The sequence below is a fragment of the Hippopotamus amphibius genome, chromosome 12 (genome assembly GCF_030028045.1).
Source record: "Hippopotamus amphibius kiboko isolate mHipAmp2 chromosome 12, mHipAmp2.hap2, whole genome shotgun sequence".
Classification (NCBI taxonomy): Eukaryota; Metazoa; Chordata; class Mammalia; order Artiodactyla; family Hippopotamidae; genus Hippopotamus; species Hippopotamus amphibius.
In genome coordinates, this window is record NC_080197.1 from 99491012 (window position 1) to 99508948 (window position 17937).

General features: G+C 66.7%; 1 protein-coding gene across 2 annotated transcripts in view; it reads left to right on the forward strand.

The window, feature by feature from the left end:
- LRP1 (LDL receptor related protein 1) overlaps positions 1 to 17937 on the forward strand; it is a 78334-nt gene that overhangs the window by 53756 nt on the left and 6641 nt on the right. Inside the window, exons 43-75 of one of the 2 annotated variants that reach the window (XM_057700853.1) lie at positions 3087 to 3291; positions 3634 to 3826; positions 4412 to 4537; positions 4746 to 4874; positions 5137 to 5256; positions 5460 to 5576; positions 5867 to 6013; positions 6090 to 6212; positions 6527 to 6643; positions 6811 to 6939; positions 7202 to 7324; positions 7407 to 7547; positions 7691 to 7881; positions 8745 to 8928; positions 9052 to 9137; positions 9314 to 9433; positions 9832 to 10019; positions 10160 to 10365; positions 10903 to 11091; positions 11619 to 11767; positions 12186 to 12279; positions 12398 to 12514; positions 12739 to 12858; positions 13225 to 13347; positions 13502 to 13627; positions 14026 to 14142; positions 14796 to 14902; positions 14994 to 15126; positions 15806 to 15925; positions 16019 to 16141; positions 16478 to 16624; positions 16787 to 16921; positions 16999 to 17118. In XM_057700853.1, coding sequence (XP_057556836.1) covers positions 3087 to 3291; positions 3634 to 3826; positions 4412 to 4537; positions 4746 to 4874; positions 5137 to 5256; positions 5460 to 5576; positions 5867 to 6013; positions 6090 to 6212; positions 6527 to 6643; positions 6811 to 6939; positions 7202 to 7324; positions 7407 to 7547; positions 7691 to 7881; positions 8745 to 8928; positions 9052 to 9137; positions 9314 to 9433; positions 9832 to 10019; positions 10160 to 10365; positions 10903 to 11091; positions 11619 to 11767; positions 12186 to 12279; positions 12398 to 12514; positions 12739 to 12858; positions 13225 to 13347; positions 13502 to 13627; positions 14026 to 14142; positions 14796 to 14902; positions 14994 to 15126; positions 15806 to 15925; positions 16019 to 16141; positions 16478 to 16624; positions 16787 to 16921; positions 16999 to 17118 — 4565 coding nt within the window. Of the gene's footprint in view, positions 1 to 3086; positions 3292 to 3633; positions 3827 to 4411; positions 4538 to 4745; positions 4875 to 5136; positions 5257 to 5459; positions 5577 to 5863; positions 6014 to 6089; positions 6213 to 6526; positions 6644 to 6810; positions 6940 to 7201; positions 7325 to 7406; positions 7548 to 7690; positions 7882 to 8744; positions 8929 to 9051; positions 9138 to 9313; positions 9434 to 9831; positions 10020 to 10159; positions 10366 to 10902; positions 11092 to 11618; positions 11768 to 12185; positions 12280 to 12397; positions 12515 to 12738; positions 12859 to 13224; positions 13348 to 13501; positions 13628 to 14025; positions 14143 to 14795; positions 14903 to 14993; positions 15127 to 15805; positions 15926 to 16018; positions 16142 to 16477; positions 16625 to 16786; positions 16922 to 16998; positions 17119 to 17937 lie in introns of both variants that reach the window. The other variant, XM_057700852.1, reaches the window with a different exon arrangement.

Here is a 17937-nt window from a genome sequence, read left to right on the forward strand (position 1 = left end):
TGGACCAGCTGCCTGACCTCTCTGAGCTTCGGTTTCCGCATCTGTAACATGAGGACAGGAACATTTCAAGTGCCTCGTCAGGGGAGGGGGAGAGGGCTGCGGAGGCCCCTCTGGCTTGCTGATTAATTGACTCATTCATCAGAGAGCCATGTTTAAGGCACATAGTAGGTCCTCTGTGTCTCTGGGTCTCCACGCTTCAAGCAGAGATTGTTCACTGCACACCTGTTGTGGGGAAGCCTGGAGCTGGGCCCCCTGCGCGCCACTGAGCTGGGGAGAGCCATCGCCGGTGGGAAACTGATGCGGGCACACGCTGCATGTGGTGACTGGGAGGCATCGTGGGGGCGGTGGGTCGGCACAGGGCCTGGAAGTATAAAGGCCAGGGAAGGGCAGCCCGGACAGGGCAGAGCTCTGAGCAGGAGCTGGAGGAGGGAGGGCTCCAGGCAGGGAAGGGTGGCGAGGGGTCTCGGCTACACCCAGCCCAAGCGAGGTTCTGGGGCGGGGGGCGGGGGGCAGGCCTGAGGAGGCCCGGGAGGCTGGGCTGAGGTTGCGAAGGGAGACGTTCGGGAGGAGACCCGTTGGGGGGGTGCAGACCCCCAGCCTCCACCCAGTCTGCTCTCCTGCAGGGGCAGCCCCGCCCCCGCCACGCGGGCCTCGGGGAGCCCCCGGCCTCGCCTCCGCACTCCTGGCCCACATTCTAGCAAACCTTTTCTCCTCTGGATTTAGCAGCGCTTGGAATGTTTTCCCAAAGCTTTACTAGGAAACTAAGGAACAAACAGAACCCTAAAGCAGCTACTTAGAAACAGAGAGCGCACTGAACTTAGATCGCTTGCCCTGAGGTAACTCACGCCCGGCCTGCCCACCCGCTCGAGGGTCCGTCCCACCTCAGTTCTGTCCCGCGTGTGTGCGGCTCAGGACAGAGACCCCGTCTTCCCTGCCGTGGCCCTTGGGGACGTCACCTGCCTGGGGCTGGCCCCGGGGCTCGTCCCTCATGGGCCCGGAGCCTCCAGGGAGGGGCCGTGCTCTGGGCCCCTGGCCTGCCCCCCGCATGTGATTCAGAGCCCATTGAGTTCCTCTGCCCTGAGCGCAGGGGATTCAGTCCTCCACGAGCACACGGTGCTGGGAGCCAGCCGCGCACCAAGGAGCCGCTGCGGAGCAGGGCTGTGTGAGCCCGGCACGGGTACATTTGGTTCGTGTTCTGATGGGGCTGCAGGGAGCTCCGTGAGTGGGTGCCAAGGACCCGGCCCAGGCTGGAAGGCAGGGAGCGTGGCCTCAAGGAGGCAGTGCCTGAGCCACTTCTGGAAGATAACAGGGTGACCTGAAGCCGGGCAGGGCGTAGGAGGAAGAGCCGGGCTGGGGGTGGCCCTGCCTTGGCCAGAAGGAGCTGGCGCTTTGGAGGAAGGGGAGGGAGGCGGTGTGGATCCCGATGGAGGGGGCGGGGCCTCCCGCGGCCCAGTTAGAAAGCCCCGCAGTCCCGGCTGCTGACTGCCTGCCCCTCAGGAAGGCCTCTCCTCCCCCCATTCCCCACGGCCCCTTCCTGGGGAGTGGTTTTACCACACTTGGAATCCACAGCGACAGCACGGATTATTCTGCCACGTGCAGCAGTTGGTCACGATAGGAGGAAAGCCACTTCCCGGCACGGAGTGAGCTGTACCTGCGGGTGTGGGTGTCCCTGGTGGGAAGGAAGATGACTCTGGCAGCTGCCCTGGATGACCTGGTTTTCTCTTGTGGAGCCAGAGGAAGATGCCTCCATCCACTCCATCCTGATTCCAAGAAGCACCCAGGACCCCGCCCCTTCCCCGATGAGGCCTCTTAAGACCAGAGCCTTATTCTCATGGGCTCAGGAGCCGCCAGCACCTCCCTAACGGGAGGGGAGCATCCTTTTCCTACCTGAGCCTAGTGGCAGGATGGAGAGATGGGGGAGGGGAAAAGTTAAAAAGAGTGAGACCTGGAGAGGTTTGAGGAGACAAGTCCAGCGGCTGAGGACAGCTCTATGGCCGGAGTAGCAGAGGGAGGAGGGACACAGAGGCCCCAAGGGGTGGGAGGCAGAGGGCAGGTCCCGTGAGGCAACCAAAAGCAGACCTGGCTTTGGTGTAGCTCAGTGCTCCTCAGACTCTGGGGTGCATGGGGGAGGCCTGGGGAGCACTTGGAAGTCTGGTTTCCAGCCTCACGCTGCCCTAACTGCATGTGAGCCTCCAGGACAAAGACCCAGGCATCACCATCCAATGCAGGTGGCCTGAGGACCACACTGTCACACTCAGCGTAGTGCCTGACCAGCCCTGAGGTCTTCCGCACCCACCCCTGGGGCCTCCCCCCGCCCCCGCCCGGAGAAACACAGCCTGGCAGGCCGTTGCCCCCACCCCCTTTCCTGAGAGGAAGCCAAGGTTCCGAGGGGCCAAGGGGCTTGTTCAAGGTCAGAACTAGTAAGAGGCAAAGCTGGGCTCAGATCCCGCATGTGCAAAGGCCTTGAATTACGGACAAGGCGACTCTCGGGAACCTGTGGGTAGAGTCCGCGCATCCCCAGGACTTAAGACACACTAGACACTCAAGGGTTTCCTGGACGCCAGGAGAAGACACAAATGAAGAAAAAAATAATAGAAAATCCTCCCATAGCACACTGAGCTGTCGTTTAGCCCTCAAACCACTCTGTGGGGCAAGTAGTAGTACTAGTAGTCCTATTTCATAGAGCGGGAAACTGAGGCACAGAGGGGTTAAGTAACTTGCTAAGGTTCCTAGCTGGTCAGTGCTGGAGCCAGGATTGGAAACCCAGAGCCTGACTTTCTTGGCTACACTGTCTCAGTAAATGCAGGTGGCCATTTCACAGACACTGAGAAATGCTTGTGCACTGCACGCGCGCACGTGGAGATACACACACACACACACACACACACACGCTGTCTGTGTGGCAGACCTTCCTGGGCACTGGGGCTGTTTTGGCCTTGGTGGCTCTGGGGTTGCCCGTGGTGCTGGGGTCTGGTGCACGCCCTGGCCAACCCCTGGGTCTGGCTGTCTGTGCAGCCTGGTCTGGGCTCACGACGGCGGACTCCCTGGCTTTGGGTCCTGATCCCTGTGGCCCCCTCTCCCCGCAGCCTGATGTTCTGGACCAACTGGAACGAGCAGCACCCCAGCATCATGCGGGCATCCCTGTCGGGAGCCAACGCCCTGACTCTCATCGAGAAGGACATCCGCACCCCCAACGGCCTGGCCATCGACCACCGGGCCGAGAAGCTCTACTTCTCTGACGCCACCCTGGACAAGATTGAGCGGTGCGAGTACGACGGCTCCCACCGCTATGTGAGTCTCCGAGGCAGGCGGGATGGGCGGCACGTGGGGGCTGACGCCGGGGGGCCGCCGGGCAGCCCGGAGGAGACGGCCTGGGCACAGAGCAGGAGAAAGGGAGGCCGCCTGGCGTGGTGGGAAGAGCCGGGAGGACGACGAGGCGTCCCAGCCAGGCCCCGACCTCAGCCCTGAGCCGTCCTCGGCCCCCTGGGCTCGGTCTCTTCAGCCGTTAAATGAGGGAGGCCGTCACGGGTCTCTGCAGATCCTGCCCCTTCTGTGGGTCTAAGGGGCCGGCGGCAGGGGGCGGGGTCAGGGGCGAGAGACGTCCCTTTGACGGGGCGGATGCCGTCTCCCCAGGTGATCCTGAAGTCGGAGCCCGTCCACCCCTTCGGGCTGGCTGTGTACGGGGAGCACATCTTCTGGACCGACTGGGTGCGGCGGGCCGTGCAGCGGGCCAACAAGTACGTGGGCAGCGACATGAAGCTGCTGCGCGTGGACATCCCCCAGCAGCCCATGGGCATCATCGCCGTGGCCAACGACACCAACAGCTGTGAGTGTGGCCGCTGCCGGCCTTGCTCCCCTGCCCACCGTGCCAGCGCGCACACACACACACGTGCACGCACACGCACACCCACCCACCCACACACACACCCCTGGTCTGATCCTCATCTTCGGACACCCCCAGCACGTGCTCTAGTCCTTCCTCCCACCCGGAACCGCACACACCCGTCCGGGGCCCTGCCTGCTCCCCGCTCTGCGTGCACCTGCAGAGACACACTCCCTTACTGCGTTGACGACCAAGGGTGCGCCACACAGACAGGCAGCTTTCCTGGCCCCTCACGTGTGCCCCGGGCCCCCCGCCACTACACACGTGGCCCCCAGACTCCTTAGACGTGAATCTCCCCAGCGTACGGCTCAGAGGGCCCGTCGCCCCACCTGGGAGCACACACCCCCTCAACGTCAGGCCCGCCCCAAACGCTCCCACCCGGCCTTCCCACAGCAGCCCCGTCCCAGCCGTGAGCCACCGCGTCACAGGCCGTCTCGGGAGGCTCAGGGAAGCTGTTGGGGGGCGGTGCGTTCCTCGTGTGCACAACGGCGAACGCGCGTAGCCCGCTGACCTCCATCCCCGCCTCAGGTGAACTCTCCCCTTGTCGCATCAACAACGGGGGCTGCCAGGACCTGTGTCTGCTCACTCACCAAGGCCACGTCAACTGCTCCTGCCGAGGCGGCCGCATCCTCCAGGACGACCTCACCTGCCAGGGTGAGCAGGGAGGGGGCAGGACGGAACGGGTGGGGGACCCCGGGCACAGACAGGGGCCATCTCCCTCCAGACTCTCCCACAGCCCAGTGCCCCGAAACCTTTCATCCGAGTGAAACCGGATGGCCTCAGTTGCTGGGCGGGGAGAGGAGCACAGGCACGCGGGACCCCGGGGCCCTGGCTCAGGAAGCCCCTCCCCCTCCCTCCCCAGCGGTGAATTCCTCGTGCCGAGCGCAGGATGAGTTTGCGTGCGCCAACGGCGAGTGCATCAACTTCAGCCTGACGTGCGACGGTGTCTCCCACTGCAAGGACAAGTCTGACGAGAAGCCGTCCTACTGCAGTAAGGAGCATCCTCTGGTCCCGGAGCCCTGCCCCCGTGCCCCCAGGCCCTCACCTCCTGCGTCACCAGCTCAGCCCCCAGCAGGGTGGGGCATGGGAGTGAGAGGAGCCGAAGCCGCCCGCCACCCGGGAAGGAGTCGAGCCCCGTGCCAGGCCCGTAGCAAGGCCTCGAGCCTGTCAAGGGAGTAGATGCGTGACATCTCATCAGAGGCAGCCCCTCCCCGGTGGCCGCTGCTGACGGTGGCCTGCTCCCCGCTCCACAGACACACGCCGCTGCAAGAAGACTTTCCGCCAGTGCAACAACGGGCGCTGCGTGTCCAACATGCTGTGGTGCAACGGGGCAGACGACTGCGGGGACGGTTCCGACGAGATTCCCTGCAACAGTGAGTGGGACCCGTGCCCGTCCTCGCCCCACCCCCACGCCCCCCAACCCTTGCTGAGCTTTGGTCTGCAGGCCCCAAGGAGCCTGGCTCAGGGCACTATGCGGTGGGCTTGGGCAGGCGCTTCGGGCCAGGAGCTCTGGCCCGGGCCTGCCCGGCCCCGCGGGGAGGCCCCGGCTGACGGCACCGGGTGGGTGCTGTTCTAGAGACGGCCTGCGGTGTGGGCGAGTTCCGCTGCCGGGACGGCACCTGCATCGGCAACTCCAGTCGCTGCAACCAGTTTGTGGACTGTGAGGATGCCTCGGACGAGATGAACTGCAGTGAGTGATGCCGCTTCCTGGGTGTCTCCTTGGCCCCCTGCCCTCCGGCCCGGGCCCCTCGCTGCCTTCCCGCTGGCCCCTGTCCAGCTTCGGTCCCCTCCCAGCCCGCCCAGGCCTGGGCTCCCCTGGGACGCAGGAAGGGGGCAGGGAGGGGAACGTGTGGACTGGGCACCCCCACCGAAGGACACGGTTCAGCCTTCTGAGACACGTGCAGGCGCCGTGCGGGCCAGCAGCTCGAGGGAGGGGGTGGGCAGGGAACCTGGTGTCACCCCCATCCCCGCCCCCGCCAGGCACCACCGACTGCAGCAGCTACTTCCGCCTGGGGGTGAAGGGCGTGCGCTTCCAGCCCTGTGAGCGGACCTCCCTCTGCTATGCGCCCAGCTGGGTGTGCGACGGCGCCAACGACTGCGGAGACTACAGCGACGAGCGCGACTGCCCAGGTCCGGCCGGGGGGCGGGTGGGCGGGGGCGGCGGACCTGCGAGGCGGCTGTGCCCTCACGCCCCCCTCGCCCCCAGGTGTCCAGCGCCCCAGATGCCCCCTCAACTACTTCGCCTGCCCCAGCGGGCGCTGCATCCCCATGAGCTGGACGTGCGACAAGGAGGACGACTGTGAGCACGGCGAGGACGAGAGCCACTGCAGTGAGTGACCGCAGAGCCCACGCGCCCCAGCCGGGCGCCCGCGGGCCCGCGGGCGCAGGGCTCCTCTGTCCAGGCCCCACCGCCTGCTTCCCTGGCAGGAGAGGCCCTTCTCCGAGAAGGGCACCCGGGGCTGCGCCCCTCGCCCCCCAGCCAGAGCCTCAGGCTCTGCCAGGGGGCCCGCCGCTCTAGCCCCTGCTGAGCCCCCCGCAGAGCGTGCCGTGGGTGTCTCTCCCCTCCGTCCTGGGGCCTCCATCTGCCCCGCCGCGTGGCCCGCCGTCCCTCCCCCACCTGACTGTGGCTTCCAACCGCCCCAGACAAGTTCTGCTCGGAGGCCCAGTTTGAATGCCAGAACCATCGCTGCATCTCCAAGCAGTGGCTGTGTGACGGCAGCGACGACTGCGGGGACGGCTCGGATGAGGCGGCTCACTGCGGTGAGGGGGCCTGGGGTCTGCTCGGGGAGGCGGCCCCGGGAGGGACAGACCCCCCCACACACCCCCCCCACCTGGGGACAGCACAGCCGTGGGGACGTCAGCCCAGCTGCCCGGCCCTGCTCTGCCCGCTCCGGCGTCTCTCAGTGGCCCCCTGTCCCTCCCCACAGAAGGCAAGACGTGTGGCCCCAACTCCTTCTCCTGCCCGGGCACCCACGTGTGCGTCCCCGAGCGCTGGCTCTGTGACGGCGACAAGGACTGTGCTGACGGCGCCGACGAGAGCGTCACGGCCGGCTGCTGTGAGGCGTGGGGCCGTGAGGCGTGGGGCGGGCGGTGCGTGGCCGCAGTCTCACTTTGCAGAAGGGGAAACCGAGGGCCAGGAGGGGACGTGTCTCCGCGGGGGGCGTCACGCAGGCGGCCGGCGGCAGAGCCCTGTCGGCAGCGCAGGCGTCCCGACGCCCGGTGCAGGGCTCTGCCCCGTCTACCGCTCAGCCCACAGGAAGGCGGGGGGTGACCGCAGCCGGTGGGCTGGGGCTGAGGGCCGCGTGCACCTGTCCGCAGTGTACAACAGCACCTGCGACGACCGCGAGTTCATGTGTCAGAACCGCCAGTGCATCCCCAAGCACTTCATGTGCGACCACGACCGGGACTGCGCCGACGGCTCTGACGAGTCCCCCGAGTGTGGTGAGCCCGGGGCCGCGGCGGGAGGGCCCTGCCCCCGACCCGCGCGCGCGGGCCTCCAGCCTCACCGGCCCTCCCGCCGCAGAGTACCCGACGTGCGGCCCCCACGAGTTCCGCTGTGCCAACGGGCGCTGCCTGAGCTCCCGCCAGTGGGAGTGCGACGGGGAGAACGACTGCCACGACCAGAGCGACGAGGCACCCAAGAACCCGCACTGCACCAGCCCAGGTGGGGCCCAGGCGCGGCCCCGCCCCGCTCTCGCCCGGCCCGCCCCGCGAGGGCCGACCCGGCCGACCCGCGGCCCCGCCCCGCTCTCGCCCGGCCCGCCCCCCGAGGGCCGACCCGGCTGACCCGCGCCCCCGCCCCCGCAGAGCACAAGTGCAACGCCTCCTCGCAGTTCCTGTGCAGCAGCGGGCGCTGCGTGGCCGAGGCGCTGCTCTGCAACGGCCAGGACGACTGCGGCGACGGCTCGGACGAGCGCGGCTGCCACGTCAACGAGTGTCTCAGCCGCAAGCTCAGTGGCTGCAGCCAGGACTGCGAGGACCTCAAGATCGGCTTCAAGGTGCGCGGCGCCCCGGGCGGCAGCCTCCACGCCCCCGAGCCTGGCTGGGACGCCTTCCTCCACCCCGCGTTCGGGCATTCATCCAACAGAGGCTACTTCCGCTCTTACTCTGCCAGGCAGTGTTCTAGGCACCTGGGGACCCCGCGTTGAACACAACGGAAATCTCTGCTTCGTTGCGTTCTGCATCTGATTGGAAGGGAGGGCCAGCAGGCTTTGCTGGCAGATGAGGTCAGGGGCATGAGAGAAGGAAGGGCACGCAGATGTCAGGCAGGCACCAGAGGCACAGGTCTGCCGTTCGAGGGCGAGGCCAGACAGGAGAGAGGGTCTGGGAGCTATCACCATAGAGACGGCACTTAAGCCGCGAGTCTGGATAGGCTCCCCAAGGGGCGGAGTGTGGATGGGAGAGGACGGAGCCCTGGGCTCAGCCGCACCGAGGGCGGCGAGGTGAGTGGGGAGCTGCAGAGGAGCCGCGCAGGGGCCGCCGTGGGGGCGGGGGAGTAGCCGCGTGAAGAACGTGTCGGAGGAAGAGGGGATCAGCTCTGTCAAAGGATGCTCTCGGGTCACGTGAAAGGAGGCCTGAGCATCGACCTTGGGACGCCAAGACGTGGGGGCCGCTGGGGGCTCACGCCCGTGGTTTGGGTGGGGGTGAGGGCCAGACGGCTGGCGCGGGCCAGCTCCGTCCCCGGGGGGCCGCCTGCCTCCCTCGGTGAGGCTGGGCTTCCCCGTCCGAGCCCGCCACCCAGGGTGGAGGCAGCCGGAGCCCCACGAGGACTGCTGACCCTGGGTCTCGGGGTGAGAGGCCTGCCGTCCCTGGGGCGGCCCAGACCCCTGCCCGCGCGCACCCAGGCTCCCTGTGCCCGCAGTGCCGCTGCCGCCCGGGCTTCCGCCTGAAGGATGACGGCCGGACGTGCGCCGACGTGGACGAGTGCAGCACCAGCTTCCCCTGCAGCCAGCGCTGCGTGAACACCCACGGCAGCTACAAGTGTCTGTGTGTGGAGGGCTACGCCCCCCGCGGCGGCGACCCGCACAGCTGCAAAGCCGTGACCGGTGAGACGGGGCCCCGGAGCGTGTGCAGCTGGCCCGCCGCTGGCGGCTGCGGCGGGAGGGCCGGGCCCGGGGCCGCGAGGGTGGGCCCCAGCCGGCTGCTGAGCTGGCGCCCTCTGCCTCCAGACGAGGAGCCGTTCCTGATCTTCGCCAACCGCTACTACCTGCGCAAGCTCAACCTGGATGGCTCCAACTACACGCTGCTGAAGCAGGTGCCAGGCCCGCCCTCCTCAGCCCGCCGCCTCCCCAGACCCACAGCCTCGTCCCTCGCCCAGGACAGCCCCTCATGCCCCGGCGGCACGCAGGCCCGTGGCCGGCCCCCCCGCGCTTCCTCCAGCCACCCCCGTCCTGACGCTCCGATCACTCCTCTGTTCGCCCCCGCACCCAGGGCCTGAACAACGCCGTGGCCTTGGACTTCGACTACCGGGAGCAGATGATTTACTGGACGGACGTGACCACCCAGGGCAGCATGATCCGAAGGATGCACCTCAACGGGAGCCACGTGCAGGTGCGGCGGGGCCAGCGCAGCCCGCAGCCCTGCCCGCGCCCGCCCCGCCCCGTCCCCTTGCCCAGCCCACCAAGTTATCCGCCCCCAGTGGGTCACGACACGAGTCTGTTTGTCCCTGCTTCTCTCTCCCCTGGGCCCCGCAAGCGAGGTCTGGGAGATGCCTCTCCCTCTCTACCTGATTAGCAGCAAGCTCCCCTGGTGTCTGACAGCCCTTAAACCTATGCTCTCAGGCACTGTGGGGCCTGGGGTGTGGTCTCTTGCATCTAGAGAGCCCTTTCCTCAAGCCAGGGCTGGCCCCATGCCCGGGGCTGGGCCCTTTCCACCCACTGTCCTCCCAGAGAGGCTGAGAGTCCTGGCCCAGCTCACCCAGGGCCCTCTCTCCCTGCCCCTGCCCGCAGGTGCTGCACCGGACAGGCCTCAGCAACCCAGACGGGCTGGCTGTGGATTGGGTCGGTGGCAACCTGTACTGGTGTGACAAAGGCCGGGACACCATCGAAGTGTCCAAGCTCAACGGGGCCTATCGCACGGTGTTGGTCAGCTCTGGCCTGCGTGAGCCCAGGGCTCTGGTGGTGGACGTGCAGAATGGGTATGTGGGCGAGGAGGGCTGGGGGAGCCTCTGGAAGCAGCTGGCACCCTCGGGCGGGCATCCGGGACCAGCCTCCCCGCAGGCTGCTGGTGGGACCAGTCGCTGGACGTCTCAGGGCTCACTGCCTGTGCACCCGCCAGGTACCTGTACTGGACAGACTGGGGGGACCACTCACTCATCGGCCGCATCGGCATGGACGGCTCCGGCCGCAGCGTCATCGTGGACACCAAGATCACGTGGCCCAACGGGCTGACGCTGGACTACGTCACCGAGCGCATCTACTGGGCCGATGCCCGTGAGGACTACATTGAGTTTGCCAGCCTGGATGGCTCCAATCGGCACGTCGGTCAGTGTGCAGTGAGGCTGCCCGGGCACGGCAGCCCTGGGGGGGATGGGGGGTCTGCAGCCACGGGGGACCAGGCTTTTGGGGCAAGAATGGGCTTCAAAGCCAGCGGGCATGGCCTGAGGACAACACTCCTCAGGGATCGGGGAGTTCAGAGCATCTCAGGGGACACCCCCTGGACCCACCCAGGCATGAGGCCACCACCAGATCCCTCAGGAAGGAGAGAGAGCGGGGCGCCTTCCCGTGCACCGTTCCAGCTGACGGGCCCCGGGGAAGGTGGGAGCAGCAGGACTGGGGCTGTGGTACCCAAGACACCCTCACCTCCTCGCAGGGAACCGTAGAGGATATTGGGGCAGGAGCCTGCTGTCAGACAGTCCAGGAGTCCAGCGTCAGCTCTGCCACTTACTAGCTGTGCGACTGGCGGCTGGAGCGGGGCTCGTGCGCCCCCCCGGGGTTGCTGTGGGGTTAAGGAGGCCCGGTAGGGGAGGCGCCCGGCACTGACCACCGCCCGGCCTGGCCCCTGGCCCCTGCCGCCCCCAGTGCTGAGCCAGGACATCCCGCACATCTTCGCCCTGACCCTGTTTGAGGACTACGTGTACTGGACCGACTGGGAGACGAAGTCCATCAACCGGGCCCACAAGACCACGGGCGCCAACAAGACGCTGCTCATCAGTACGCTGCACCGGCCCATGGACCTGCACGTCTTCCACGCGCTGCGCCAGCCCGACGGTCAGCGGCCCCAGCGTGTCGGCAGGGGGTCCTGCCCGCCCCTTCCCCCGCACTGACCGCGCAGGGCCTGCAGCACCGGGAGGTTCAGGGGCCTATAGACGGGCGATGGTCTGGCTGTCGGGAGCGACAGCCCAGCTGGGGTGCGGCCCTGGCCTCTTGCAGCAGCGAGGCCCTGAGGGCGTCCAGTTGAGCCGGTCTGGGTGGAGACCACCGAGGCCAGACCCCGAAGGCAGGCAGGCCAGCAGGGAGGGAGGGCCCTGCGAGGCAGCACGCAGGGTTCGAGCCCAGCCTGATCCTGGGACCTCAGGAGCGTCCTCTCCTGTCCCTGGCCTCAGCTCCCTCCTGAAAGAGCAGGTCTAGGCCCATCCCACCTCTGCCCGTGATAGAGGGCCCAGGGAGCCTCTGAAAGACGGGAAAACGTGTTCCCAGCGCGCGCTGCCCTCGCCCCACCAGAGGCCGGCGGTCCGGGGAGCAATGGCACGTCCCCCGGGCCCGTCTGCGCCCGTTGACCGCCTTTCCTCCCGCAGTGCCCAACCACCCCTGCAAGGTCGACAACGGCGGCTGCAGCAACCTGTGTCTCCTGTCCCCTGGCGGGGGCCACAAGTGCGCCTGTCCCACCAACTTCTACCTGGGCGGCGACGGGCGCAACTGTGTGTCCAACTGCACGGCCAGCCAGGTGGGGCTCTCCCCCAGGCCCCATGCACCACGCCTCGTTCCCCGGCCCCCCCACACCAGCACCCCCACTCCTCCTGGGACCCCAGCACCCACTCTGATGTCCTCACGCGTCTGGGTTTCCCACGCGGACGCCCCCACGTTTCTTGCCCGCCTCTTGTCTCCCCACAGCAATACGTTTGCACCTGTCACCTCACACAAACACCCCCACACCCTGACCCTGATCCCCCCCTTCGAATCCTCCCAACCCCGACCTCCACACAGATACCCCCTTGCCTGGCCTTCCTGCACGCACCACAGCCCAACCTCCCCCCAGGATACCTGAGCCCCCTTCTTCTTTGAAGCATCCCAGCCCTTCAAAAGAAAACCTCCTGAGTTCCCCAGACCCCCACCAACCCCTCTCGCCCCCACCTGCCCTCCAGTTTGTGTGCAAGAACGACAAGTGCATCCCCTTCTGGTGGAAGTGTGACACGGAGGACGACTGCGGGGACCACTCGGACGAGCCCCCAGACTGTCGTGAGTGCCCGGGCGGGGTGAGGGGAGGGTCCTGCCTCAGACTCGCCTGACTCCCGAAGCCCCGGGCGGCCGCGCCCACTCCTGGCCCTTCTGACGCTGAGCCTCCCCCGCCCGGCAGCCGAGTTCAAGTGCCGCCCCGGACAATTCCAGTGCTCGACAGGCATCTGCACGAACCCTGCCTTCATCTGTGATGGGGACAACGACTGCCAAGACAACAGTGACGAGGCCAACTGCGGTAAAGGGCGGCCCTCCCGCCCCGCCTCGTCCTTCCTGGGATTCGGGTGTTTGGTGACTGTGCTCCCGGGGCAAGGGAGCTCCCAGCGGCCCCCTCTCCAGGCTGGACTCACTCCCGCTGCTCCAGCCCTGAGCCTGCGCTCTCGCCCTAAGGGGATGGGGCCCCCGCCCTGCCTGAGTCCTCCATCCGCCGTGAGTCACCCTCCCCTCCTCCCACCCCCACAGACATCCACGTCTGCTTGCCCAGTCAGTTCAAGTGCACAAACACCAACCGTTGTATTCCCGGCATCTTCCGCTGCAATGGGCAGGACAACTGCGGAGACGGGGAGGACGAGAGGGACTGCCGTGAGTGCCCCGGGCGGCGGCAGGGAGGGCGGCTGTGGAAAACGGACACAGGAACACAATTCACACTGAAATCTAGCCGCCGCTTCTTCTCGGGGCCGTGCTGCTCTCAAGTAATGTTATCACTTGAGCACCGTAAATTATATGGGGTGTGACTGGGTTTGCTCATAAAATCGATCTGCATATCATAGAGAAATGCAGATCCAGAAGGCAGAACCACCAAAACTGGAGATAAACTGTCCCTTCCTCCCAAGAAATTGCTGGCAGGACCAGGACAAGGCCAGGGCTTGGAAGAGGGAGAAGATGGTGAACTTGAACTGTGGGGGGAGGCGGAATAGGCAGGTCCTCATCCTCTCCCCAACCCCGCAGCCGAGGTGACCTGTGCCCCCAACCAGTTCCAGTGCTCCATCACCAAGCGCTGCATCCCTCGCGTCTGGGTCTGTGACCGGGACAACGACTGTGTGGACGGCAGTGACGAGCCCGCCAACTGCAGTGAGTCTCCTGGAGCCCACCCTCCCTCCGCAGTGTCTGCTGCTCCCACCACGCCCACGTGTGACCCCCTCGGTGACCGCCCCCACCCAGCCCCCACCCTCGCAGGGCGTCCCTGAAGGGAGCCTCCCCCTCACCACCTGGCCACCCCGTGCAGCCCAGATGACCTGCGGGGTGGATGAGTTCCGCTGCAAGGACTCGGGCCGCTGTATCCCGGCGCGCTGGAAGTGTGATGGAGAGGACGACTGCGGGGACGGCTCGGATGAGCCCAAAGAAGAGTGTGGTGAGCTTTCCCAGCCCCGCTCCAGGGAAGGGCACCTGGCGGGGAGGACGGGGGCTGCCTGTCGCCTGGGTGCCCGCACGGCCTGTGTGCACCACCACCGCCTGTCTAATTCCCGTGCCCACCTCCGCCGCCACCGGGACCTCGTCGGCACACACCTACCCACCCTACGGGATCTGTCGACCCCCTCCCTGAAACACCTCCCCCCACTCGTGCCCCTCCTGCCCCAGAAGCTCCCGTAGACTCCACGTCTCAGAACACGGCCTGGGTTCCCACTGCTGACCTTTGCCAGCCTGAAGTGCCCGCTCTCCCGCTCCTGGCCTTCCTGACCACGCCTTCCGAGACCCTGTCATCTGTCCCCCGCTCTGTCCCTGACTGCCCTGCGATCTTGCCTCTTCTAGATGAGCGCACCTGCGAGCCCTACCAGTTCCGCTGCAAAAACAACCGCTGCGTGCCGGGCCGCTGGCAGTGCGATTACGACAACGACTGCGGGGACAACTCTGACGAGGAGAGCTGCAGTATGTCCCCTGCCCCGCCCCACCCGGCCCAGCAGGTGCCCTTCCCCGGGAGACCTCGGCACCTCCCGGCTCAGCACGCCCACGCCCGCCGCCAGCAGGCTGCACCAGGGCAGGCGGCCGCCTCCCGGGGCCGGGGGTCAGGAGCCCCCTCCCGCCTCACCCCGCCCCACTCCATGTTGTGTATTTGAGTTTGTGCCATTTCACCTCATCTCATGTTTCTCTCCATTTTCACACTGTCCTCTCGGGGTTGCAGAGGTAGGTGTCTCTGATGTGCCTGTACGCCTGCCACATCCCCTGCCACTGTCCCAGAGCCCACCTGTCCCCGTGCTGTGCCAGCCCGTCATCCTTTACTGGTCTCTCCCTAAACCCTGGTGCTTGTCTTAGTGGTCTCGTCCCTCCCTTCCCCTCCCCACACACAGTCTGTCCTGAGGGCAGGGCCAGGGCCCCGTGCCCTCTGGGCCCGGCTGGTCCCATGAGGGCAGCCCGTTGGCTTGCCTGGGATTAGGTGAGCATCTTGGTGATGATGCCAGTCAACTGTGGCCTTCAGGGACGCAGGGATGGGTGATATTGCTCTGCAAGGGCTGGGGATGCCCTCGAGGGCTGAGTCCCTGTGCCCACCCTCCTGGGGCCTGTCTCTCCCCTGTCCTTCCCAGCCCCTCGGCCCTGCTCTGAGAGCGAGTTCTCCTGTGCCAACGGCCGCTGCATCGCCGGGCGCTGGAAGTGCGACGGGGATCACGACTGTGCAGACGGCTCAGACGAGGTGGGCAGGGAGGCGGCAGCGGGGAGGGCTGACCTTGGAGGAGTCGGGGGGTGCCCAGGTCTGAGCAGGATGCCTGCTGCCGTGCCCACAGAAAGACTGCACCCCCCGCTGTGACATGGACCAGTTCCAGTGCAAGAGTGGCCACTGCATCCCCCTGCGCTGGCGCTGTGATGCGGATGCTGACTGCATGGACGGCAGTGACGAGGAAGCCTGTGGCACTGGCGGTGAGCTCCCCCAGCTTGGCTACCCAGCCCTCCCCCCGCCCCCTCCCCCACAATAGCACTTAATCCAGGAGCCAGTTGGGTTGAAATCCAGCAGAAACCTGTGGGCTGTGTCCATCCAGGCCCCACCCCACAAGTTCCAACACGGCAGTCTGCTGCCCTGAGAAGCAACGTCCCTGCTCCCTTTCCTTTCCTGGGGCAATGAGGCAGCACCTGCCGCTGGCCTGGGCTCCACAGCCCAGCGGGGGGAGTGGGAAGCCCAGGTGAGAGGAGCTTGGAGCAGTGAGGGCAGACATCCTAGCCCCGTGCTGGTGGGCTAAGGACGGGGACTGGAACCTAGGTGTCCTGACTGCTGCTGAGTGCTCCTCCTCTGTACCTGCCATTGAACTACAGTAGGCCCCGGAGCCCTGCCACGCCACCAGAGAAAGAGGGCTCTCTGGGCCACTCTGGACACTTTCCCAAAAATGCCTCTTCCCCCCTAAATACCGGAGGAGGCCGTTCTGCGCAGCTACCCGGCTGGTAGAACGTTAGGAAGCCCGGGCTGGATCTGCCCGTCCCACCGCCTTCCTGGCGTTCCCTCTAGGTCTCCGCCCATGGAGGGCGGGGTCTGGGTGAGACCCGGCCCCCAGCAGCCTGGGGGCGCAGGGCCCATTCTTTTCTCTTTGCTCCCCTTGGCGCCCAGTGAGGACCTGCCCCCTGGACGAGTTCCAGTGCAACAACACCCTGTGCAAGCCGCTGGCATGGAAGTGCGACGGCGAGGACGACTGCGGGGACAACTCGGACGAGAACCCCGAGGAGTGCGGTGAGGCTCCCGGCCGGCCGGGGGCGGGGCTCTCCCGCTTCCTGGTGGCCCGCGGCCCGCCCCCGGGCTAATGCTGACTGCTCCCCGCTGCAGCCCGGTTTGTGTGCCCTCCAAACCGGCCCTTCCGTTGCAAGAACGACCGCGTCTGCCTGTGGATCGGGCGCCAGTGCGACGGCACGGACAACTGCGGGGACGGGACTGACGAGGAGGACTGCGGTGAGCAGGGGGCCCGTGAGGGCAGCTTGGGGCGCCTGGAGTGGGGGTGCTGCACAGGCGGTGGGGGTGGGCCAAGTGGGAGCTGTGTCTGGTGAGCCGATTCCCCGGGAGCGGGGCGGGGGGCATCCCCAGCCGGGAGCCCGGGGGCCCTGTCTTGGAGGGAGAGAAGCCGCTGGGGAAGGTATTGAGGTGCAGACTGAGAACCTGAATGTCTGACCAGCTTCCCCTGAAGCTTGACAGCCAGGCTGGGGACCCCCAGTGCCCGTGACTGACTGGGGGTTCCAGTGGGAAGAAGGGGCAGGGGGTACGAGGACCTGAAGCCCCACCCTCCCCCAGAGCCGCCCACGGCCCAGACCCCCCACTGCAAAGACAAGAAGGAGTTTCTGTGCCGGAACCAGCGCTGCCTCTCCTCCTCGCTGCGCTGCAACATGTTCGATGACTGCGGGGACGGCTCGGACGAGGAGGAGGGCTGCAGCAACAACGGTGAGGCCGGCGCGCTGGGGCGGGGTTCGGCCGGGAGGGCGGTGAGGCCGGCGCGCTGGGGCGGGGTTCGGCCGGGAGGGCGGTGAGGCCGGCGCGCTGGGGCGGGGTTCGGCCGGGAGGGCGCAGCGCCGCAGCCCAGGCCTACACTGCCTGTCTCCGCAGACCCCAAGCTCACCAGCTGCGCCACCAACGCCAGCAGCTGCGGGGACGAGGAGCGCTGCGTGCGCACTGAGAAGGCCGCGTACTGCGCCTGCCGCGCCGGCTTCCACACCGTGCCAGGCCGGCCTGGATGCCAGGGTAGGAAGCGGGGGCCAGCGGGGCGGGCGGAAGCCCCAGCCGCAAGACCCTCCGTGACCCTCGCGTGTAACCCCCAGACATCAACGAGTGCCTGCGCTTCGGCACCTGCTCGCAGCTCTGCAACAACACCAAGGGCGGCCACCTGTGCAGCTGCGCGCGCAACTTCATGAAGACCCACAACACCTGCAAGGCGGAAGGTGGGAGCCGGGAGAGGACGGGGAGAGGGCGGGGCTTACAGCGCCGGGATGTGAATCGGGACTTGGAACGCAGTGTTTTCCTCCAAGCACCTTTGCCCAAGCCTGCAATTCCAGACCCACAGGACAGCTTTGCGCTCTCAGCGCCGGCAGCCGTGCTGGGGCCGGAGGGCCTGGGGCTGTGGACGTCTGGGGGGCGAGCACGCAGGCCCGCATCGCCACACTTATTTACACGAAGTGTGCCCCACCTGCATATTCCCACTACGCCGATTTCAGCGTTATTGAGGTGTAATTGACAAAATTGTCAGATAGTTAATGTGTGCAAGGTCATGATTTGATGTACACACACCTTGTGAAAGGATTCCTCCCATGGAGTTAATTACCACATCCATCACTTCACATATTTTCTGTTTTTTTTTTTCCTTTGGTGAGAACAGTAAGTTCTGCCTCCCCACATGCTGTGATGCACACCTGCACATTCCTCACGCCCGTTCACAAACACACCCTCATCCATGTACACACACGCGGACACACCCACACACCCACACACCCACCGTGCACACACCCACCACGCGTGCCCAAGTGCACTCATGCCCATGCCCAAGTGCACTCATGCCCGTGCGTGCTACATCCTCCAAGGCCATGCCCACCCCCACATACATGTGTGCCCGCAAGCGGATAGCACACCGTGTGCAGCGGAGGGCGTGGCGATGCTGGTGGAGACCACGGGGAGGCTGGAGGAGGGGGGCCAGCTTTGTGGAGTAGCGGGTCATACTAGGTCACCTCGGGAGAGGAGGGGAGGGGAGGGGAGGAGAGGGAAGG